This window comes from Trematomus bernacchii, unplaced genomic scaffold (assembly GCF_902827165.1).
Source record: "Trematomus bernacchii unplaced genomic scaffold, fTreBer1.1, whole genome shotgun sequence".
NCBI classification, from domain to species: Eukaryota; Metazoa; Chordata; class Actinopteri; order Perciformes; family Nototheniidae; genus Trematomus; species Trematomus bernacchii.
The window spans coordinates 3,328,988-3,353,874 of NW_022988007.1; the positions used below are offsets into that span (position 1 = coordinate 3,328,988).

The following is a 24,887-nucleotide window of genomic DNA, read 5'->3' on the forward strand; positions in this document are numbered from 1 at the left end:
AATTACCATTGTAGAACTACATTCTAGCATCTATGGTTAAAACAAACACCAATAAGTCATACAATGCATTTCTTGTCAAATCAGACATGGTATACCCAGTACTGAGAGCAACACAGAAGCTAGCTAAGGCGGCCAATCTTTTCAGAAATGATATTTATCTATCTTTTGATAAATATTTTGAAAAACGTGCCAATATGTTTCTGGTAGTTAATATAGATTTGAAACTAGCCCTAGTAAATGAATGCAAATATCATAGTGTGTAGATATAAGGTCTCATATCAAATAGACGGCCTCCTTGCTTCAGACAGCATGAACCCTCCTGAAGAGTGCCACAGCCTGCTTTTCTTCTTCATGCCGCTGTCTAAGGACTTCCAGTGTGTCCGGTGGGGGGGTGGTCCAGGCCCTCCAGGTACGGAGCGCGCTCAGTGGAGCCCTCGGACCGCTGCTCTCTCTGTTTGGGGGTTTGAGACGCCACAGGTTTGGCTATGGTCTTGGCATATTCCAAGGCCTAAGATTGAAAGAGAGGGAGAGAGAGATCATCAGATGTTAATGTAGTTACTAATGATAGAAATGCTACTCAGAAATGTCTGTAAAAACTGTTCACTGTGACCTCAAACAATGTCATGTTGTGTTTCTCTCATGTAAAGTACATAGTACATGGTTGTGAAACTCTCCTGATAAATAAAACATATATTACAGTAGATGCTATGACTCTCAGTATAGCTTCAATTGTTTTCTTGTTATAAAACATTTCAAAACTCAAGGTAAAATAGTGTATTTAGCTATCATCTGTGTGGAAAGATGGGAACAGTCCCACAGGATGCTGACATGCAGTAAAACCCGGAGAGAGCTCAGAGCCTTGGTTGTGTTTTAGTATCACATGACCACATGACATCATCACATGACCACCTTCTGTCTGCACTGGAAAACTGAAACGTTGACTTTATTTACATGTTTTATGTCAACACATTTCACATAACTGTATTAGGTTAGTTGAAAGCAATAATATTAAGTTGAACCTAATATTAATACAAATATCATTTGTTTACCTACTGTTATTGCTTTCAACTAACCTCGTACTGTTATGTGAAATGTGTTGACATAAAACGTGAAATGAAAGTCAACGCTTCAGTTGGATTACCAATAAGTAACAGGTTAGTTGACCATAGTTATTCAATCAAACCTAGTTATAAGTCAGGTGTAATATATGTACACAGTATGTATATGAGCATTCATCTGAACTCTATCTGCAGTACCCCCTTCTGTAGTAAAACAACTTGATGACTTTCAATCATCATGATGTTTTGTTTTGATTATATTCATTCATAACAAGAATATGTCACTTAAAACACAACTGTAATTTAAAGGTTATTTAGTGTTCAGTACACAGTATTTTATGAGTAATTGCTAAGCAGCGGCGCGACACCAGTTATTCCTGCTCAGTGAGTCCGGAGAGGAGCCCTGCAGAGACATTCTCCATAATCTCCTGCACTCTTTATTTGTCATTTTGCTAAGTAACAATTTGTCTCAGTTAAAAAACAGACTGTTTTGAAAAAGGGATGTGCTAGGTTTCACACGAGGACACACACACTCAAAAAGATTAACACACACACCTTCATCCTGGGAACTTTCTTGTCGCTGCCTTCCGGGTCCTTGGCCAGTAGAAAGGGGATCCTACTTATGTTTTTGTTCTGCTCACGGATCACATTTGAATACAGCTTCTGTCGTTTCATTTTCTCAGCATGATGATGGTAAGAGAGAAGGAGAGGTTTAATTAACTCAGTCAGTTCTCTCTTAAGGCTCTTCTCTTTGTGCTCCCCCTCCGACAGAGCCTCTCCACGTAGCCCAACAATACCAAACACAGCGGGCCTTTCAGCGGGCCGATCAACATTTAGACATATCACTCACTAATAGGCTCGGACCTGGAGATGCCCAGGGCTCAATCTTGTGGAAATTGGTCAAACATGCTCACTTTTTACAACAGAGGATTAACAACAGATACATCACAGCCCAGAGCACTTAGCTTCTTAGGAGTGCTCTCATTTGCTTTGTAAATGTCATTTTATCTGTGAAACAGCATGGGAGCCTTTAAATGATGAACTCGGACCATTGGAAGAGGGTTAGTGGATACACAATGACACTTTTGGACATCAGTTTGGGGACAGCTGAACATGTTTGTCCAAACTAAATCCTATCTGCGAGTCACTCCTCAAGGTAATATGGCTTTACAGCAAACGATAACTTCATGGTACGTAAGAGAGCTTTTGTATTTAGTTCTTCTGTGTCATCATTTATTTCTTGTCCTCTGATCAAATGGTTACATGTGGATAATGATATAGCAGACATCTGAAATGGAGGCAACAGAGGCAGATGTGCATCTCACGGCTTGTCAGCTACTTTTGGAACGATTACCGTTTCTCTTGCTCTGTCAATTCTACAAATTATTTTAGTTATATATCTGAAATATATCTGCGGTAAAGTCCCCCTAAACTTTTCTTTATGTGATGGGAATAAGAAATGTTTGAAAAGGAGGTAAATGAACCCCTGCTAATACTTACTGTCTGTTCAGCTGCTGTGTAGTCAGGGCCCAGGCCTCGCAGATGTATATCTGACTTCAGCTGCTTGTAGTCTTTAAGACTGTATGCCTGAGAGAGGGAGGGAGAGAGAGTATAGTTTGAATCTGTGTCAAACAGTGAAGCTTTTGAATACTTCATTTGGAGATGACCTTTGTTGAACTGAACTCCATTTGCTTTGATGGCGGTCAAAACGGCACAATGGGTCAAAAAATAAAATCCTGACTTCAATTATGACCAGCTTTGACATCTCTCATTGGGTTCACATGATGCATTTAGAAGATCACATAGTGATCGAGACTGATTGTTTCACGCTAAGCCATACACATCATACCCGGAGACTGTTTTGATGCTTTCAGCCACACTTGTGACGTCACGTGGCTCAAAAGATGGCGATACAGTACAGACTGAACTATTGAACTATTGAATGGATTGCCATGTTATTTGGTACAGACATTCAACATTCCCAGGTGAGGAAGCCCACTATAATGATCTCCTGCCACCATGCAGATGACAATTTAGTTGAAATGTCTTAACAACTATTGGATTGGGGTCATACAATTTAGTACCGATGGTTTCCAGAGAAGGATCCTAATGACTTGTGACACTACTTCTAACAACCTCTGACTAATCCATCTAGCGACACCAACAGACCAAAGTTTGCACATATGTGAAATATTTCCAATGTATAATAACCACGTTGTCACTTTGTCTTTTCCCCATCATACTATAAAGAGAGACAGGTCTGTGTTTGTGTAAATGTATACACACGTATATTATCTGGCCAATAGGAACAACTTACGTAAAGTGGGGTGTTCGAGCTGAGGACTCAAAGAAGAGTGGTGCTTTAAGTTATTTGATTCAGTAGTTCTGTGGAAAGCTGAAAAAACCCAGTCCACCCAGCCACACGTTGGTTCACGCCTGTTCTTGGCCGTAAAAGTGTAAAACACACATATACAAATCCACACAGCGCAGCAACGTCATACACCGTATTGACCTAATAACTGCCATCACTGTGAGCTCTGCAATGATGGTGTTAGCATTTAGCTCAAAGCACCACAGAGCCAAGTAGAGCCCTACAGAGACATGCTTATCAGAACGCTTTATTAGAGTATTGTTTAATTGTATTTTAACGTTAAAGTGATGACACATGGATCGTTGCTTTCACATTGTGGTAAGATCAGCTCTTAATCAAAAAAATGTGTTGATGTCTTCTTCTGTGGATTAGGATAAATGTGTGTCTCTGCAGTGGTGTTTAATGATAGTGGTTGTCTTGGTCATACTAAATAAACTATTATTTCAAATAAACCAGAAACATATTAGTACTTCACATTAGTGTGTGTGCAACAGTGTTTGGCTGATAGGGGAGACACAAAGAGAACAACTGTATTCCCCTTCATTCACAGCAGTTGGTGATGATGATGATGATTTGAGAGTGTGAGCGTGAGTGTGAGTGTGAGTGTGAGTGTGGTGTGTGTGTGTGTGAGTGTGTGTGTGTATGTGTATGTGTGTGTGTGTGTGTGTGAGTGTGTGTGTGTGTGTGTGTGTGTGTGTGTGTGTGAGTGTGTGTGTGTGTGTGTGAGTGTGAGGTGGGTGTGTGTGTGTGTGTGTGTGTGTGTGTGAGTGTGGGTGTGTGTGTGTGAGTGGTGAGTGTGTGTGTGGTGTGTGTGTGTGTGTGTGTGAGTGTGAGTGTGAGTGTGAGTGTGTGTGTGTGTGTGTGTGTGTGTGTGTGTGAGTGTGAGTGTGTGTGTGTGTGTGTGTGTGTGTGTGTGTGTGTGTGTGTGTGTGTGTGTGTGTGTGTGTGTGTGTGTGTGTGTGTGTGTGTGTGTGTGTGTGTGTGTGTGTGTGTGTGTGTGTGTGTGTGTGTGTGTGTGCAATCCACAAGCTGTCCCAGACAACATAGAGCTAATCATTCCAGATTGTACTGGCTGCTTTTCAGAGGGGGGATTTCAATTGTTCTCCGTCGGCCATGGACACAACAGGGTCTCTTTCTTTCCAGGCCCCCTTCCCTTCTAGAACCCCTAAGTCACGCTCATCTGCTTTCATGCCGGGGCACTACAGCAAGACTGCTTTACAAATTGAGTCAGTAATCTCGTCAGACATGATGGCTAACATGGTGGGAGAGAGGGGAGGTCAGGGGATGAGTGGTGTTGGGCACCACAGGATGAACATGTGAAGGCTCCAGTATGAATACCACTCGGAGCACTCGGCGGCCTTGCTGGGGTCTACTTAACTCAATTGTTAGTTATTGTAACAATAAATATGACACACTATATACATCATACATAATCAATCGTCTGTGTTCATGCCTGGATTTCTCTGTTTGTCCCTGTTGGGGACATTTTGTGTAAGAAGTGTATCATTCACTGAGAGCATGTCCAGCCATGTGCAGACCTGGTACTATCTCTGCACACACAGAGATCACACAGGCTTTGTGTGTGAAGAAGAGGCGTGTGGCGTAGGTGTTTGGATCAGGGGGTCACAGGTTCAAACCCCTCTGCAGTCAGCATGTCGTTGTGTCCCTGAGACACTTCACCCCAAATTGCTCCTGTGGGGATTGTCCACAGTATTGAGTATGTAAGTCGCTTGGATAGAAGCGTCTAACAAGTAACGTAATGTAATGTCATGTAAAAGACACTGAAAACATGAAAGCAAAAAAAGCTATGAAATATCAATAGTCAGTTTGCATCAATGCTGAGGTGAGTTTTAATCATGGACAATTGTTTTTATGACAATGACAGTCACCTGTATTTCAATATTTCAATATCTCAGCCTGGCAAACCAGAGAGGGGGGAAAATACAAACAGCCAAATCATTAAATGCAAATGGGCATCTTTAGTGGCCCTGTGCCTCAGACTCTCTTGCTTCTAATCACCTTATCCTCTAACACATCTTTAAACGGCTTTTCAGAGCCTGCAGCCTTGTGGTTTATATAGTCATCATCTTATAGCAATTAAGTGTAGCTTAGTGGAGCTAGACAATTAACCTGATGTTTTGTGCCTTACTCACCAGAACACTCCTGCTGGATTAAGCTGTCCCTGCATGAGACAGCTGATGGGATTATTTGGGACTTCAAAGAGGCATTTATTTGTGTAACCTCTTGTGTACGTGGGATTAAAGGGGAATGCCACTCCATTGAAGAATTCATGTGTCACTTTTGTTAACTGCATAATGAGATCTTCTTTTTCTAACTTGAACGCAATTATTCAGTATGTTTTGAGTAAATTATGTGGACCTTGAGCCTTTTTTTAACACAGTTTTAAAATGCATGTATTTCAGACAATTATACAAATCCTTTTCATAGGAGACATCCCAGATTAGATGGCATACACAAAGACAAGGAATCAAACCTTTGAACAGTCATTATCCCTCCTTTCAGGGCACATATGAAGATCACACACACACACACACACACACACACACACACACACACACACACACACACACACACACACACACACACACACACACACACACACACACACACACACACACACACACACACACACACACACACACACACCTTGTACGTTGCTCTGGTCCTGAGCTTCCTGTATCCGTCAGTGTGAGACTCTGTGTCCTCGGGGCTCGGCTCAGGCTCTCTCCCTGTCATCCACTCTCTTATAGGGGGCAGCACTGCGAGGCCTGAGCCTGGGGACAGAGTGGTGCTGGGGGTCCCGGGGAGGTTTTGTGGAAACGGCTTAGTGTGGGTCTCAGTTGGACACTTGTGGTGCTCCCCTTCACAGGATAGGGGCCACTTTAATGCAGTTGTCCTGGAACGCAAAGTAATTGGTGGATAAAAACGAAGTTTCCATTGTAATAGACTACTAAACAAAAATGTATTTTCCCTTTTTATAATTGTATGTATTGCACATTCTTATTCCTTTTCATTGTTGTACTTGCCTCAGTGCTAGCAGTCTTTTTCATAAACCATTATGCTTTCATTTGGGATGTCAGTTCACTGTAGTGTTTGCTTTAATGAGTCCATGTCTGTCTCTCTTTCTATGAACTACCTGCTGCAGCATTTCTCCAATGCTTCAAATGCAGTATCTTTCTAATCTTGGTCAGAAAAAAGATGTATACGTATATAAAAGGCTCACCTTTGCCATTGTTCAGGACTACTCTTCAGGATTCGGTGGTGATTCGTTTGTTGACATCCAGGGAAAAAGGCAAGTTCAACTTCAGATGGGGGGCTCCAGTGAGGAGGTGTCAAATTGATGATGTCATCCTGGCCACCCCGCTGGATAAAAGGATGGAGATGGGAAGTGTTCAGGTGGATGTTCAGGTGGATGCTGGGCAGCAGAGGCTGTGAGGAAGATGTCTTCTGAGGATTTGGCTGAGTTACAGAGGCTGGTGTGGCCAGTGTTGAGCTCAGACAGTCCCCCCACTCAGCTGTGACCCCCGGGGCAGGGGGGGGCTGCTGCTGCTGCCGCTGCTGACGGTTGGGGTATTCTTCCCGCTGGGTTTTCTTTTCTTCACTGATCTGGGTGAACTGGGGTTATAATAGGATTAACAGTTTGAGAACAACATTTTTTCATTGATGTAGAATGTCAGAGCAAAAAGGTAGTGATATAGACAAGACTGATTGAAAGACTTAGCATGGGTGGCCCAGCATATAGCATGTTTAACCTCCATTCTAAATAGAAAATAACAGATAGTCACCTACACACTTTCATAAAACACTGTGTTTGAACAAAAGCAAAAAAAACGTTATTTTTGCCGCTGCTTTTTAATGAACTATTCATATCTTACACTGCACTGTAACTTGTATTCATGTATTTTATACCTGTCTTATTCTATATGAGCTTGTTTTATGTTTTTTTATTATCTTAAAATGTGTTTCCACTGCTCTATTTCTTAATGCTCTTAATGTCTTTCATTTCGTAAAGCACTTTGAATTGCCTTGTGTTGACAGGTGCTATATAAATAAAATTGCCTTGCCTTGTAAATGTAATAACACAATGACAGTTGTCTGTGTGTTTGTATATGTGTGTTTATCTGAGTTTTGATGATCTCACACATGGCATGTGTTTAGCCGTGCACCAGGAAGAGAGCAGTGCTGAGTGTAATGTTATTTGGATCAGCGGTTCTGTAGAAAAGCTGCAAAATCCCAGCCAGACTTTGGTGAGTGCTGAGCTGTGAAGGGCAAAGAGACGCGCATCAAAACACTACACAACAGCACTTCACTAAATCTGCCTTTTCATATTCAAAGACTGCTGCTGTGAATCTAGATATTTTAAATCCTCTGCATTTCTGTAAGATATGCCAACATGCAAAGTGTAGCTTTTTCAAGATCTTAGGTGTTTTTTTCTTGCTTTGAAATGGGGTTGAGCACAAAGCATGAACCAACCACTCACACCCAAAACAACAGCAGACACACATGAGCTCTGGATAAGAGGCTGAATTCTCTCCCAGTGTAACAAGGGCTGGAGCTGTTCTTCGCATGATCTCACCAAATTATTTAGCAGGAGGCCTGTGAGCGAGTGTCTCATGCATCTAATGCCACTGATTTAGCAAACATCAGCTTTGCCCATTCCAGAGGGAAAATATGTATTCTCATCTGCTTGGCAGCGTCAAGGTGGCTGCTCAAGTGCTCACAATAATAACGCTCCTCCAATCTTCTCCTTTTTTACTCAGACTCCTATTTTCTTTTTATTTAAATCATCTCTGGCAAACCCTAGTGCAGAAACACCACCAATGATTGTGTGCACATTCCCTAAAGGAAATTAAAAGCTTAAGTGATGGTGTCTCAGCTGTGCAGCAGCTATGTGGCCATTGCTGGAACTGGCAACAGAGATTCCATAAACACAAACAAAAGTATGTTTTACTACATGTTCACATTACACTGGGCTCCCATGTTAACCAAGGGAGAGGACCAGGATGTTCCTAAACCTGATTTACTCTGCTAGCTGACTCCTTAAGCACTTTTAGACAGATCAGAAAGAGAAAGCAAAATACTGATACTGAAAATGTTGAAATAAAAGATATACACTAGAAACTAAAGCCTTTGGGAAGGCCAATTAAAACATACACAACAACAGCTACTCAGGGTTATCAATACTGCATCCATTACTATCAGTGCCTGTCTTATTCCACCACATCATATTGCGTCGATTTTCCTGTTTCAGTTGTTCCTAATGTACCCATTTGAGCCATGAGAATGTGTTCTGCTAATGCTGTAATGAAAATCATTTAGTTAACTTCAGGGCTCCCCTCAGCGGCAGAGGACCATCTGAGTGGATCAATGGTATTGACAGGCTGAAGACTTTTTCACTGAATGCCACCAATTCTGTGAGCTTGAATAGGTGAAGGTCACAAGGAGTGAGTGGATCCAGTTGTACCATATCCATCAATAAGTGTGTTTGTGAATGTGTATAATACGCTGACATGTTACTGTTATACTGGGAAGAATTCAGGGCACTGTCAGACAAACCTCCAGGACCATATGCTGTTTCATCATTGAAGCTGTATGGTCCTTTTCTCTAGCTTTCAGGTACATTGGTTTGCTTTTGGTTATTATCTGAACCATACGTGAACTGACCGACAAAATGGAAGAATGTTTTTTCAAAATGACAGAAATACTGTTATACATTGGGTGCTGTTACAGATGATCAATAAGAATAGGCAGTGTCACGCACGCACGCGCACACACAACACACACGCACACACACACACACACACACACACACACACACACACACACACACACACACACACACACACACACACACACACACACACACACACACACACACACACACACACACACACACACACACACACACACACACACACACACACACACACACACACTCTGCACCTCTAACCATCACCTATTCCCCCTGCCTTTTGTCACCCATTATAAACATCCCAATCAGTTGGAGCAAATGATCAAGCCTGTATTGCATTTTGAGCACGGTAAGCTGTGTAATATCTTTTTTACTAAATTGGGAGGCTCGTAATTGCCTCTCTGTGAGACGATGTCACAACAAAGTCTGGCAATTGCAGCAAGCTGTATTACCTCCTGTACCCGGGAAACATCTGCTTTTCCCAATGAAGACTTCAAAGGGGCTGTAGATCTTGAATTGCATTTAGCTGCTATTGTGGCCGGCCCAGGTAATCTTGATTAGGTGTTTAGACTGAGGCAGGGTATACAGTGGCAGAGAGCTCCCCAGAGCTTTGGTCTAAAGCTATTAAAAGATTGTACATTATGTTGCCCTGGCTTTGAAGTGAGGGCCTGCGAGAGGAGTAGGGACTCTAAGGGGTGAGTGCAATAGCAGAAGATTGATCTGCTACTTCTGTCTTTATCAAAGGAGGCCCGGGCCCCGATGAAGCCAATCATTGCTGCTGCCACTCTCCCACTTGGCCCAGCTAAACATTTGCTGCATTAGGAAATTGTGTACATTTAATAACACGTCTAATTATCAGTTGCCGTCAGATGGCCGCACTCTTTAAAAGACCAAATGGGGAGTTTTAAAAGGCCCACGTAACGAGTGACTTTTCTGGACTGATTTGTGAAAAGCTTGATTTGTAAGACTGATGCCATTTGTGTACTGACTGTTGCTTTCTTTTGTGAGGAGCTTTGGACAGAGAAGGTGGGAGGAAGCACAACAAGCTTTGTTATAGAAGATGTGTGGTTATCATAGTTATTACAAGTTTATCTGACCTTTAATATTTTATCTCCCAATATTGAAGAAAATATTATATTTGTCTACTTTGATTTTTAATATTTCATTTAGTGTGCGTGAAAATAAACCGATATATTCAAAACTCTAATCTATGAGCATAGTGGAAACTGTGCCTCTGTAGACCTATTGGATGTTTAACATGTGATGACCTGTATGTCATCTCAATGCTTCAATGAACTGCAGCTTTTACTGACATTATTATTATATTTTTTTATTCTGCTTCTAAAATATGGTTTAACATTTTTTAAAGCCTTTTCAGTTTTGTTTATGCAAAATAATGTTGCTTTGAAAAACCCAACACAATGATGAATCCTATCTTGAAACAGGAAATAGATACGTGTAAATGAATGCCCCTTCTTTTGTGCCCTATGTCCCCCATTAAGTAAGACACATCTTAGGGGAGACAGGGCGATGGAAAACTAATAAGCAAATTCAGAGGGAAATGACAAAACACAAGGGGTCCAGAGAGGGAAAGGCTCTGGCTCTGTTTACCATTGCACAAAGCTAACGGCTCTTGACTATGTAAATGGTGATGATATGAGACATTGTGAAGGGCTGGGGCTCAGATGGTTGGGGGTATTATAGGAAGCAAACAGTCTTGTGGCCCAACAAATGGGGAATGCAGGCCATCCCGACCAATTATGCCACTGTGCCAGGTGCAGGGATGTCTAAGAGCCTATTGGTAACCATGCGTCTCTGATGTTGTACACATCAACTCATAATAAGCACTGCATAGCCAGACATGGTTCTTTTCATATGGTGAAGAAGAAGGCAGATAAAAACAGCTATGCTCCTCAGCCAAATTAATTTTCCAGACTGGGTCAGGGCAAACATCATACAATATTCTCTTAGTTGTCTGAGATGACTAAAAGGCATATAGAAAGCAATGATAATACTAAATGAGCATAACATTGGTTCATGCAGAAGGGAAAAAACAATATTGCTCTATATTCAGCTCAGGAAAAAGAGATGCGTTCAAGCAATCGCCCATTGATATTGTCTCAGATCAGAAAAAGCTTCAAAGAGTAATATACTGACACTTGACTACTGATCACCTAAGTGCACGCTAAATACAGACGTCTGAAAGATGTAAAGACACAATAGCACTTGTGCATGAGCACTAACAAGCCATAACCCTGACCTCTGTGTTTAAAACTGTTAGTATAGCCGAGTTCAATGGATTAAGTCATTGCCATAAATACCAAAGCACAATCATCACTATCACATCAGGTTCATTTGCAAAAAAAACAAAACAATACATGTCTTAAAAATATGAAACACCACACACTTGCCAAAAGCTGACCCTAACCCAAAAGCGGGCATAATACCTCAATAATTAGCCTACTACAACCAGAATCTGCTTCCTTCAGTTCCAAAACAAACAACCTACGCTGGAGAAAAACAGTAAGTCCAATAGATAGTTGATCAGCAAACAAGCCCCACACACTCAAAATAAAGTGTATTCCAATATTCTTCGGTAGTCTATCCCCAGTGAGAGCCAATCTTAAATCCTGTTAGTGTAACAATAGCTGGGCAGCCCGGGAACCATGGTCAGTGTTAGGGCAGCTCCTGGTGGCTGCTGCTGGAACTGCAGCCTATTACAGAGCGGAAAATGTATTTTTTCTTTTTTTATCACATATCAAAGATCTAACTGTCATTCCGTAATTTTTACCATTAGCAGACATTATTGATGGGATTATACAAACCTTATTGACTTTATGAGGCCTCTCCTGCTTAAGTGCATGAACACTCACATAGGAGCCACGTTTGGAGCTGTTGCGCCCCAGGGTCATTTTGTTGCGTTCCACGATGTCCTCTGCAAGACTTTCTAGCTTTTTGTTCAATGAAACCTTTGGATATTTGGAAGTGCTAATTTGCTGTATTTGAGTTGTTCTATTTTCCCCTGCATTGTCACAACTATTTACACTTTTCCTTCTGAATCCTTTCAGTGTATTTTTGCCACAGGGTGGCTTTGAATGGTCCGCCTCAGGTGATGGAGGTTGTAGCTCATGGTGGGGAGGTGTAGCTGAGCCAGTCTGAGCGTTTTGTGGGTGTAGGCAGTACGGCTCAGACTCATCACAAGCCAGATGAGGAGTCACTGCAACAGCTGGACATGAGTTGACGATGTATCTGTATCCTCCTTTCATTACAAGTCCTTGTCTGTCACAACATGGCTGACTGGATTTCTCTTTAGGAGCTTGATAATATTCCTCAACAGAAATATGTGGACTGTCATCGAAGCGGCCGGCTCCCCTCAGGTTGGTCCTCCAGTTGGGGTCATAGCGTAGGTCAGAATAGGAATCCTGGGTGGGCTGCTGGCTGCAGGGTTGAAGAATGACAATATTAAAAATGATCTCATGTGCAATACAACAAGCCTAAAACTGATATGTGTATCATATGTAGCAGCTCTATTGCTGAGCTGTATGAAATAGGCAGATGGGAGATATAAAACTAAATGGAATATATGTCTGGTAGTCTCATCCTATTATCAGTAATTGATTTAATTCTTGTTACGCAGCTTTATTAATGACATTTCCATATCTAAAGGAAGTGTTCCACATTCACATAGGTCTTTACTTAGAGGTCAAAGGAACAAGAGGCATTAGACCATTATTAGAATGATGATGTCCTCAAACAAAGAGCGCTACGCCTTATCAGAGACTTGTGAAATTGAAACAGATGAGGGGGATTAGGTGCCTGTATTTACAGATCATTTTCATGTTTTCACCTCCGGACTCACTAATGACAGTGTATTTGAGAGCTACTAGCGGGGGAATGGTTCACAAACGGCAATTTTCAGCTTATGAAATGGCTTGAAAATTGCAGGCTAAAATGCTCTTTCTGATGGTGATGAAAAGATCTCATTAAAATAAATAGCAGAGAGCCTCTTTGTTGTGCTTACTGGGAGGACGAGGGGAGCCTAATTCTCCTGCCGTTATGTTGTGCGTCGGGGGGAGGGTTGCCTAGGTGTAGGGCCCTTCACATCGATGAGGCCAAAAGGGTAAGGGATGTCTCTCTAATGACTCAAACAAGTTGGAGAATGCATTATTGACAACATGCAGCTGGACGTGATGCCTCACACACTGAAGGAACACCGCAGCCTGATATTTCTTGCCCAAGATACTGACACCTAAATACAAAAGCCATTGAAATATTGTGACAAACACTGAATAGGAAAATGAAAAAACGAGTCATACGGACTATACTCAAACATCCCGTCGCAATATTTCGAATGATGTAGAATATAGTTAAGATGGATGAATGGAGTTGCTTTAATAGGATATATTTTACTACAAAAGGGAATTTCCATTGGGTTTAAACTATGCAATGGCAATGTGTGAGAAGGCTTACCGCTTTGAGTGGGCAGCAGCGAGGACTATGAGAACACGGTGATGCCAATAGGACTGTGTCCCCTGCTTATGCTCTATGAAATGGAGCCTTTTGTGAGAATTTGTCATGCTCATTTTACCCTGAAACAATGTACTTTTGAAGCGAACCCACACTGGGTGGACATCAGTCTGCGTGGGTTAATGATGGGAAAATGCAGAATGCCCCTTTTCTATTTCAGAGGGAAATGACTATCATTCTGGGTCTGCAGGAGGGAGTAGTGGAAACAGCGGTACGGTTTAACAAGAGTGCAGAAACAGATGTGGTGTTGTTCTCCCTCTGCTCCTTCAAAAGAGAGAATGAGAGATCTCCTTTTCAGCCACAATGATCCCTGTTAATGGACCACGAGTGACCACTTATTGTGATCCACCCAAACAAAACAAAAATCTAATTTAGCTCACATGAAAGGTGTTATTCTGAAAGCACCTGAATTAGGCCATTCTCACTACAATGTGCCATTGATGGCTGCATCTCATTAAATAACTGACACCACTTCATTGTTAAGTGAAGAATGAGGGTTATTTATCTTTTATCATCCATGTTCTGTTTGAAAGTAAAAGGTTTGATTGCCGCCTCCATTCTCCTTGCTGTATTCCAGCAGCACTATTATCTGCTTAATTTCAATTAATTTGTCACTGACAGTGAAAGTGACGGTCCAGTTCAATGGGCAATTTGAACAAGGTCAGGAACAAATCTCATCATGGTAAATAGCTTATAATGACGCGTTGATAGAACTCTGTGATAGACAAGGCCACATATGTGATGAAAACACAACAAAAGGTTATTTTATATATATTTGTTCAACAAATCAAGTCTGAGGTTGTTGTTTTTTGATTGTTTTAGGTTTTATAAGCAATTGTGCAAATACATACATTAATGCCATCTACTGGCCATACTGCTAAACTAATAGTCAGGAGAGTTACAAGAGTTACTTGAAGTGCATTCTTTATTTCTTTATTTCTCTTACGTCAATGAATTCCATTGAAAGGCCACAACCAGGTATTCCATAGCAATCACATTTGTCATTTCCAAAGTTTGGAAGCTTTATTTATTTCCCTAAATAATCGCGATTTGAACAGGGTTGAAACACTAAATATTAAATATATAATTACACTCTAGTGTACTAGATTTGGCACCAATAAAATAAAAATGAAATGGGTAGAAAACTGTTGTAACATCTTTTCCCCAAAAATACACTTTGATTTTGTTGGATCACACACACAACCCTGTCTTTGGAACTGTTCAGGTATTTGTAGATGCTTGAGTGAGAAAATGAAAGGGATTTAGATGGTGTAAGGACAAATGGGACAGCATTTTGCGGCGATATGTCATGTCCCCCAATAAGGACAAAACATGTGATTTTCATGTAAACATCTTCGAGGCTCCTTCCAGAGAAAATGTTTCTTCATTAAGAAAGAACAAAAAGAGTGGTTAATTAATAAACTAGGATGTGCAATATAGCATCCTGTTTTCAGACAGTATAACACCCATCTTAAATGAATGTTAAGGTAGTGTTTACATGTAACATGGCGGCTAAAGAGCCATGTATCCATCCATGTTTAATCCATGTAGTCAGAAAAGTTTTAGTGGCGCAAAACACATCGAGACCTGTGACTAAATGTTGGTTTTGGTCTTTTTAATGGAGTTTGTTTACGTTAAGAGAAATATAGAATGGTACCTGTCCTGTCGATCGTAAATACTTGTTTTAGTGAAGTTCTACATTTGCTGCAGTGATATAAAAGTGTTCTTGGCATGTGTTCATTATAGCCTGATAACATTACTTTCCGTTTCATGTGCACCCGCTGCACTCTGCCCTCCCTCCACGACCTGCAGGCCTCCAGGACCCTGAGGCTGTAAGGAAGATTGATTGTGGCTGACCCCCCCCCCCCCCCCCCCCAATTATGATTCTGATTCTGAACAGAACCAACACTCTTAATCACAACTAGCTGATGTAAAGTGTTTGTACATTCTCTGATCTTACTTTGAATACCATTATTCAATGCAACAGAAAAACAGAACTTGAGTAACCTACCTTGTTCCTCCTCTTTCATTCGGTTGCGTGTCCAAATACTCAGTCTGTGTCAGGGTAGGGCTCCTTTTGGCACGGTGCTTTGCTGCTACGTCAAGACTATCAACAACTTGAAGACCTAGAGCTTCATCATCACTTGCATCTTCACCCTCCTGATATCCCGGCTGTAAGCTGTCATCCTTTTTCTTTTGAGGCAGTGTGTATTTGTTTTGGTGGTGGCGGATCAGATCCATGTGTATCTGCTGCTGGTAAGCTCTCTCCTGGGCCAGGCTCTCTGTGTCCGACTCCACTGAGTCCCACTGCTGTCTCGGAGCAGGAAGCTTCTCTTGCTCCGTCTTCCACCCTTGAGATGTCGGTTCATTTTTCAGGTCTTTATCCATGTTATGTTGTAGGTGGACAGTGTGCTTTGTGAAGTATGGATCATCTATATTGACGACCGTTGCAGCAGGCTGGTAACACTGCAACTACAAAACAAATACAAACATATCTTTATTGTACAAGATGAACATTAGTTTGTAAAAGGAGGTATGTTGAGCATTCATGTATACATTCAACAGAAAGTGTGTCTCAGATATTACAGTATGCCCCCTTTCTGACAACTCCATGAAAAAGTGAGAAAGAAACCAAGCTCACAAAGTGCCTGAAAGTCACTTACTTTGTGTCAGCACTGTATCAAGTGTTTGAATACTGGCAGGGTTTTTGTATTCATCTCACACTTCATAATGTTCAGATGAATTGTTTGACAAGACAAAGATGAGCAATACAGCTTCTTTTCTGCAGCCAAGCAAGAGATACGAGGTTTTAACCTTTATCAGAACCAGACTTCCTTTATTTGTCCCGCAACGGGGAAATGTACCTTATTACAACAGCAGATAAAGGGAGGAGAATAGACCTACATATTAAAAGATGAATGTGACTATGTATGCAAAGTGAATATTATCTAATGTTCAAATAGCATGAATTACATTACATCACATAATAAGTAAAAACCGAAATAGCAGGATATTTGTTTTCTTTTTAAAAGTGACCATATAGAATTAAGAGGTAGCTGGTACTGTATGCCAATTGTAAATAAACAAAGAGGGGGGGTATTTTGCATTTGCGTGTACATTGCACAAAGTTTTATATTTACATGCAATTCTAACACTAACCATGGCTCCGTTCTATCAAAGCATTCTAGTAAAGACATCAAATAAATGATGATGACCTGCAGAGCTGACTCAGGATCAGCTTTGTGATTAGACCTGCCAAATGTCTGCATGGATGTGTGTTTTCCTCTGATACACTCCGCTCTTCATGAAGTAGATCATTCAAACTGATTGGGTATGGTATTGTAACATTATGTCAACGGGGCTAAATTCAAGCAAACAATGTTTTTCAGAGTGGAGCAGAGACAGAGACAGGTGTATTATTTCCTCCAAGTAAAGCTTTCAAACTCAAAAAGAAAGGATCACTGAGGGATGGTGTTTGTGGAACATGTTAGCGTTATGTCTGTCACGTATTTCATAATGATAGCTAAGATCGGATGAAACCCACCAGCCGTCTGCTAGCTGAGCAGATATCCTGTAGCATTTAGATTAAACCATAGGAAGTTCAGATCAAACCAACAGAAATAAAAATACGAGTTGTATTTCTGGAGTTAACAGTGCTAAAGAGAGGAAAGGAGTGAACTTACCTGTTTTTCTGTCACAACTCCACACAACAGTAACCATAGAAACGCCAACGCACACATGGTGCATTCAAGTGCTCCTTATAAAAGCTCAGACTTTTTTTAAATGGCTACAAGAGGCCACACGTCATGGAAGGACTTTAATTCACATCAACATACTGTAGTAGGTGACAGGTCACCTGTGAAAGGGAAGATGGCAGCAGGATGTATCTTTAAAGCAGGAGTATGTCAATCATCCATGTATACATTTCACAGCTTTAAACGGGACGTTTATGTCAGAACTCCATAGTAACGCTGTCGCACACATGGTGCATTCAAGTGCTCCTCATAAATCTCAGACCTTTTTGAACTAGCTATAAGAGGCCACACATTACTACTTCACTTCATGGATGACAGATAGCAACAACCAAAATAAGTGTAAATCCAAATGAATGTCTCTGTTCCATTGGAGTCTTTCCAGTAGGAATACACAACTACCAGCAGCCCATTGGCCAGGGGCTGGTTGAACCAAGATGGAGGGATGTTTTACAGTGATTTTTTAAGTCTGTCACTAATGTTGGAAAATGCATTGCAGCAATGAAGCTTTTGTGGTACCGCTCTTCTTTCCCACTTGTATTCACCATTTGACTGATTCAGTGTAACCTGTACAAAATAATTTGTCAAATATCATTGTAAAAACTGTTCTATAATATATATACCAGTCAGATTTTAATGACACAGAATTTAACAAGGGCACATTTCTGTAAACCTGTGAAAATGTTATTAAAACAAATGTATTCATCTGATAGGTGTATGGGGAGTTCCTTCCAAACAGCAAGAGAGATATTCTAAAAATAACCGTTTTGCAGATTTTTTCATTTGAGTACCTAGAGACAGTCAAGAACCTCTGTTTTCTGGTTATGGATCATTGGTTTGACTATTATGGACCTTATATAAAAAACAATTACCCCCAGGTCACTCCCAATAATCCTGGAGTTAGAGGGACACATCCAAGATTAACCCTGACACCTTCTAACATTCACTTTCAAACTACTTAACAGTATGTAAGGAAGGAGAATATTAAAAGTAAGGATTTTAATTTATATTTTGGAGATGGGTGTTCACTAAAATAATGTAAAGTCAATCACACTTAACTACTGCAGTATCTACTTGCAGTAAGATCATTTATGAATGTGTGACAACTGTGTCTGACCAATTTGTCAGATCAGCAGCATCGTGGATTTGCCCTCTGGCTAAAACTCCCAGGATTATTCGGGAGGATTTGTTATGTTAAAAGTCCTAGAACTACAAATCCAACAACAAATCTGAACCAGGAAATAGCCACCCAATAGAAGTTCAGGACCACTTGACAGTTGTAAAATGTTATCGATGTATCCTTTAATTTTTAATCCTTGTGGAGAATTAATCTGCCACAATACAATTAATTCTGATAAATATTATTCATTTATTAGGTCAATTTATAACTTCATGGAACTTTCATAGGCACAGCTGATTAATATGAGGTATTGTTTGGTCCTGTGTAATGAGAATGTGCCCTTAGTGTTCATATAGAACTCGGTGTAGGTTATTCTTTAGAGCTGTGGACAATAGCATAAAAAAAACACTGGTGAGGGAAAATAGTGAGTGCATGTACCTGAAGTGCCTGAATGTCACTTACCTTGCGTCAGCACTGTATCAAGTGTTTGAATACTGGCAGGGTTTTTGTATTCATCGCACACTTCATAATGTTCAGATGAGTTGTTTGGCAAGACAAAGATGAGCAATACAGCTTCTTTTCTACAGCCAAGCAAGAGATACGAGGTTTTAACCTTTATCAGAACCAGACTTCCTTTGTGAGGGCATGTATAAAGCTACCATTACTGCAACATACATTCTTGAACACCATTAAAATAAATGTCAGTGATTTATAATTAGTCCATTCACACTGGCTAAATGCCATCATCGGACACAGCTCCATGAAAACACAAGATGGCTGTGATGCAGTGGGAGAGCTTGAACAGTGTTACACTTTCTGGCCATGATTTGAAGCTTCGTTGATCACTAGGACTGTACATACATGTCCCTGAAATGCAGCTGTGATGGAAAAGACAGCATCAACCAGTAGATGGCACTATAACCAAGTGGACATTGCTCTTTTGGTGTGACTTCAGTTACCCTTTACAAACATCTCAGTCCAAGGTACCAAAATATAAAATTATCCCCCCCTTAACTCCCCTATCGCTGTAAATAAAACTGTTGTCTTTTGCTTTAGTGCAAAAGTAGAGAAGACAAAAGTCAAGTTAAACTTTTCATTACGCAATAATAGTGCAACCATTAGCTAAATTAAACTACGTTAACATAAAGCCAAGAAGAGATCAGGCAAAGGGTTAAGATTTGTTTTTATTATCAAGGCAGTGACATCCTTGTATACAAAACACTTTACCAGACATGTGATCTGACTGCTTGTTCAAACTACAAGTTGTTCCCAGTTGTGTCGCAAACCATGCAATAAGTGTGATCCCTGAACCCAGTTTTTTGTTCAATTGCACTCTTTAGCTTGTTGTAACTTTTGCTATAAGAGGGTTACTTTCTTAGAAAACATCTCAGGAGAGAAGTTGGAGCGGAAGCGAGGAGTGTTTAGTCGACCTCCTCAATGGTGGGGCCGGAGGACCCACCGCTGCCAGGTGCAGCACCACCAGCTCCAGGGAAACCACCAGGCATGCCCTCTGGCATTCCCCCGGGCATTCCACCAGCACTCTGGTACAGCTTGGTGATGATGGGGTTGCACACCTTCTCCAGTTCCTTCTGTTGATGTTCATACTCCTCCTTCTCGGCAGTCTGCAACAAAAAAACAAATGTTAGTGTTTTAATACCAATTCATATTGTGGCTAAAAGACTACAAAAGATAGAATAAGTACCTGGTTCTTGTCTAGCCAGCTGATGACCTCATTGCACTTGTCCAGAATCTTCTGCTTGTCGTCCTCACTGATCTTACCAGCAAGTTTTTCATCCTCCACAGTTGACTTCATGTTGAAAGCATATGACTCAAGGCCATTCTTGGAAGACACCTTGTCACGCTGGGAGTCATCCTCTGCCTTGTACTTCTCAGCTTCCTGGACCATGCGTTCAATGTCCTCTTTGCTGAGTCGCCCTGGGAGTAAATTGCAAATTGTCAAAAATGTTTGACGGGGAACATTTGAGATAATGTTAAGAGTAAAAATATAAAAATCTGAAACTCACCCTTGTCATTGGTGATGGTGATCTTGTTCTCCTTGCCAGTGCTCTTGTCGACCGCAGAAACATTCATGATGCCATTGGCATCAATATCAAATGTCACCTCAATCTGGGGAACACCACGGGGAGCAGGAGGGATGCCCGTCAGCTCAAACTTGCCCAGCAGGTTGTTGTCCCTGGTCATAGCACGCTCACCCTCATAAACCTGTTTGAAGCATGAAGGGTTAAGTACAGGATTTTAAGTAGTACTCAGTTCTAGTCAACTTTATTTCGCTCAGACATCCAAGGAAGGTTTGTGCCATCTTTGGTCTTGCAACCTCTGGTGGAAACTACGAATGGCAGGAATAATCGTCATCACTGCGAAATGTTGTATGCGAATGACTGGTGTTGCGCTTACTTGGATGAGCACACCAGGCTGGTTGTCAGAGTAGGTTGTGAAGGTCTGAGTCTGCTTGGTTGGAATGGTTGTGTTTCTTTTGATCAGGACAGTCATGACACCTCCAGCGGTCTCAATACCCAGGGAGAGAGGGGTGACGTCAAGAAGCAACAAGTCCTGGACATTCTCAGACTTGTCACCAGACAGGATGGCAGCCTGGACAGCTTTAAGGAGGAAACAAAAAGAGACAATTTGTTAGAAAAATCCTGTTTATGTCATTAATGCCCATGACATCCAACTGCTACAGTTGTGCTGCTCTCACAATGCAGCTTAGATGGGAATAAAATGGTGTGGCACTGTCTAGCTCAAGACACTTACCAGCCCCGTAAGCCACAGCTTCATCTGGATTGATGCTCTTGTTGAGCTCCTTTCCATTGAAGAAATCTTGGAGCAGCTTCTGAATCTTGGGGATACGGGTTGAGCCACCAACCAACACAATGTCATGGATCTGCCCTTTGTCCATCTTGGCATCACGGAGTGACTTCTCCACGGGGTCCAAGGTGCCACGGAAGAGGTCAGCATTCAGCTCCTCGAAACGAGCCCTGGTGATTGAGGTGTAGAAATCAACTCCCTCGTACAGAGAGTCGATTTCTATGCTGGCCTGGGTGCTGGAAGACAGGGTGCGCTTTGCCCGCTCACAAGCTGTGCGCAGACGGCGGACAGCTCTTTTGTTGTCGCTGATGTCTTTCTTGTACTTTCTCTTGAACTCAGCAATGAAGTGGTTGACCATGCGATTGTCGAAATCTTCCCCACCAAGATGTGTATCTCCAGCAGTAGATTTGACCTCAAAGATTCCATCCTCAATGGTCAAGATGGATACATCAAAGGTGCCACCACCAAGATCAAAGATGAGGACGTTCCTTTCAGCCCCAACCTGAAATTAGTATTAACATTTATAGTGTAAGAGGCTTCCTGAATTAACTCGTACACATTAGACATCATTCAAGTATAACGCTGATAATCAAAATAGTTATAGTTACGTTTTTTACCTTCTTGTCCAACCCATAGGCGATGGCAGCGGCAGTTGGTTCGTTGATGATACGCAGAACGTTAAGGCCGGAGATTGTGCCTGCATCCTTAGTGGCCTGGCGCTGGGAGTCGTTGAAGTAGGCAGGTACTGTGATCACAGCATTGTTGACAGTCTAAACAAAAGTAATGTTAGCATATTGTACATCATAGCTTGCAGGTAATTTCCTAAGCAATGACAAATGACATACCTTTCCGAGGTAGGCTTCAGCAATCTCCTTCATCTTAGTAAGCACCATAGACGAGACCTCCTCTGGGTAGAAGGACTTTGACTCGCCTTTGTACTCAACTTGAAGCTTGGGGCGAGTGTTGTCATTGATGACATTAAAGGGCCAGTGCTTCATGTCGGACTGCACAACTGCATCGTCAAACCTGCGACCGATCAGTCGTTTAGCATCTGCAAAAGAGCTTGTCATTAGTTTAACAAAATAAAGAAATTACATCGTCTCTAATGCAAGCTTCCATTAAGATTTCAGACATCCAAGGAAGGTTTGTGCCATCTTTGGTCTTTCAACCTCTGGTGGAAACTACGAATGGCAGGAATAATCGTCATCACAGTGAGGAAGTGCTTTATTTAAAAGACTATACAAAATATTATGTCTTTAGTTATTCTCGTTTCATTTCAATAATACATTTATTTGGGGGGCGCCTTTCAAAACACCAAAGGACACCTTACAGGGCATAGGGGCAATATAGGGAACATAGAAGTCATTTTATGACCAGGGTAGGATATGTGTGCAAAATCTGACGATTCAATGAAGAGGATTTATTTATTTTAAAACATGACAACCACACCATTCGAAACAAATTTGTTTTTTACCAAAAACTGTGTTGGTGGGGTTCATGGCCACTTGATTCTTGGCTGCATCTCCAATCAGCCTCTCAGAATCTGTGAAGGCCACATAGCTGGGTGTGGTCCTGTTACCCTGGTCGTTGGCAATGATTTCAACTTTGCCATGCTGGAACACACCAACACAGGAGTAGGTGGTCCCAAGGTCGATACCAACTGCTGGTCCCTTAGACATATTTCCTAAAGACAAAAGGAAAAATATTGGTTAACCTTAGATTAAAGAGAAGAATTTCCACCAAATACACGGGACACAAATACCAGATAGAACTTAAATGATCATTTGCAAAGAAAGGCAATCAGTCATGACTTCACTGCGACAAACTTAATAAAAAAAATTGTCCCATGGGGAAGTTTTAAAAAAGACACAAACGTGTGAGTTTAACTAGTGTTCACAATGAACACTAGTTAAACTCAATGTTGGCTGAATTAAATGTTTTAGTCACCAATGGACAATGATATCCTTCCGCATTATCTTGAACAAAATTATATATAATATTCATTAACGTTTCGCCATTCATTTACAAGCATATCATTGCTGCAGAGAGCATTTCGCTAGTCCCAGCCATGTGACAATGCGTCAAGTGCACAACAGTTAGGCCAGAGTTGAGACCGGAAATGGAAAGGGCAACTTTTAAATATTCAAGCTAATAAAACGAAATTAACCTATAAGGCGAAAACATTTTTAGAAAAGGGTGGGCTGATTAAAAGACTGCCTACAAACAATTAAAAGATGCATCGCGATACAAGGACTTGATATTTATGAAGGGGGAAAACACCGGAAGTACGATCAAGTTCGCTAGCTTGACAGTTTGTTCGAGAACATTCTGGAACGTCTCAGAATCCCTGCCCCCACCATTTCTGCTTGGCTAAGAAGCTAATGTTAGCTATGCCAATGCCCGTGAATTCAGCCTCTACATCCCATAGAAGTACCTATCTACATGTGTATACGTCCAAATTCGTTATACTTGGCAATAGTAATCAAACAAACGCATTACATGTCGTATGGCATTACATAACGTTAACATTGCCGAGGGTGAGTAAGCATTAGCAAAATGCTATCGCTATCGTCAGTTAACTCAATTGAAGCAACCCAGGACAATTTCGTTGAATATAACTCAAACATAAACATGTTGTTTGCGAATCACAGAGTAACTTACCGAATTGTTGAACCGTAGATGAATTGTGTGTTGGGTTGGAATGGACAGCGGCGAGGGTGACTTGCCGGTATGAGAGGGGAAAGGAAAGAATGACTGCTGTCCGGCCTGTATATATATCCGGCAAAACAGCCAATCAGATGTCGAGTCTTGGAGTCTTTCCTCAACGGTCCACCAATGAGGCTTAGAGTCGTTGGTGACGCTAATAACGATCCAGCTGACTTCCTGTTTTATTTCATAATCGCTGTGAAAGACCGCATGGCCCAAGACTATACTGTAGCTTTGTGTGGTGATACAAGATGTAGTTAGGTAACAAACGACCATTTTCAGATATATTTTATTTCCAAAGTATTCATGTGTATAATGATATTGAAGCCGTGTTATTTTAGTGAGGAGTTATTGAGGAATACGCAAGTAGAGGCAAGCAGCGGCGATTTAATTATGAGATAGGCCGTAGGCGTAGAGTAGACAATAGGCCCTTCACCCGCATCCACCACAACGAACCAGATGTACCTCAGTGCCTAGTATATACACTGCTAAGTCAAACCTCACTAAAACAAACTGTCGTCAATAATGAACTTAATTTTTATAATAACACAAACATTAAAAGTAACTCCAACTGAATGAGGCCATCTGATCTGAAAGCCGCCATTTGCCGAACATGTTTGTTCATTCACAGCTTTGATATGGGAAATTGGACGTTTTCTTAAATATAACTAACTAAAGGTTTAATGGTAAATAGTGATGGGAATTCCGGCTCTTCTTGGTGAGCCGGATCATTTGGCTCGGCTCACCAAGAAGAGCCAGCTCTTTCGGCTCCCAAACGGCTCTTCAGTTTACCACATATTATACCTTTTATAAT

At 41.3% G+C, this 24,887-nt stretch overlaps 2 protein-coding genes and 1 non-coding gene across 4 annotated transcripts; all 3 read right to left on the reverse strand.

Moving 5' to 3' along the window:
- LOC117472147 (jhy protein homolog) lies at positions 1–16,057 on the reverse strand. The gene is given in 8 exon segments (XM_034117281.1): positions 1–378; positions 380–508; positions 1,614–1,743; positions 2,560–2,645; positions 6,097–6,346; positions 6,674–7,065; positions 11,914–12,580; positions 15,681–16,057. Coding segments are annotated over 8 exon segments (2,109 nt in total). The 3' UTR covers positions 1–300.
- Positions 16,058–19,707: 3,650 nt separating this feature from the next.
- Positions 19,708–24,181, reverse strand: hspa8 (heat shock protein 8). Of its 2 annotated transcripts, none has more exons than XM_034117251.1 (9): positions 24,029–24,181; positions 22,842–23,051; positions 22,213–22,418; positions 21,985–22,137; positions 21,314–21,869; positions 20,957–21,159; positions 20,566–20,764; positions 20,244–20,476; positions 19,708–20,163 (listed from the first exon to the last, which is right to left on the reverse strand). In XM_034117251.1, exons 2-9 carry the CDS (start codon positions 23,044–23,046, stop codon positions 19,963–19,965), a joined length of 1,956 nt encoding a protein of 651 aa, XP_033973142.1. In that variant the 5' UTR covers positions 23,047–23,051; positions 24,029–24,181; the 3' UTR covers positions 19,708–19,962. The 2 variants fall into 2 exon arrangements, with proteins under 2 accessions (XP_033973142.1, XP_033973141.1); XM_034117250.1 differs by having other exon boundaries at positions 21,976–22,137.
- On the reverse strand, positions 20,830–20,922 carry LOC117472205. Its single transcript, XR_004554888.1, has one exon. It is a non-coding gene; the product is annotated as a small nucleolar RNA SNORD14 (small nucleolar RNA).
- Positions 24,182–24,887: the final 706 nt, after the last annotated feature.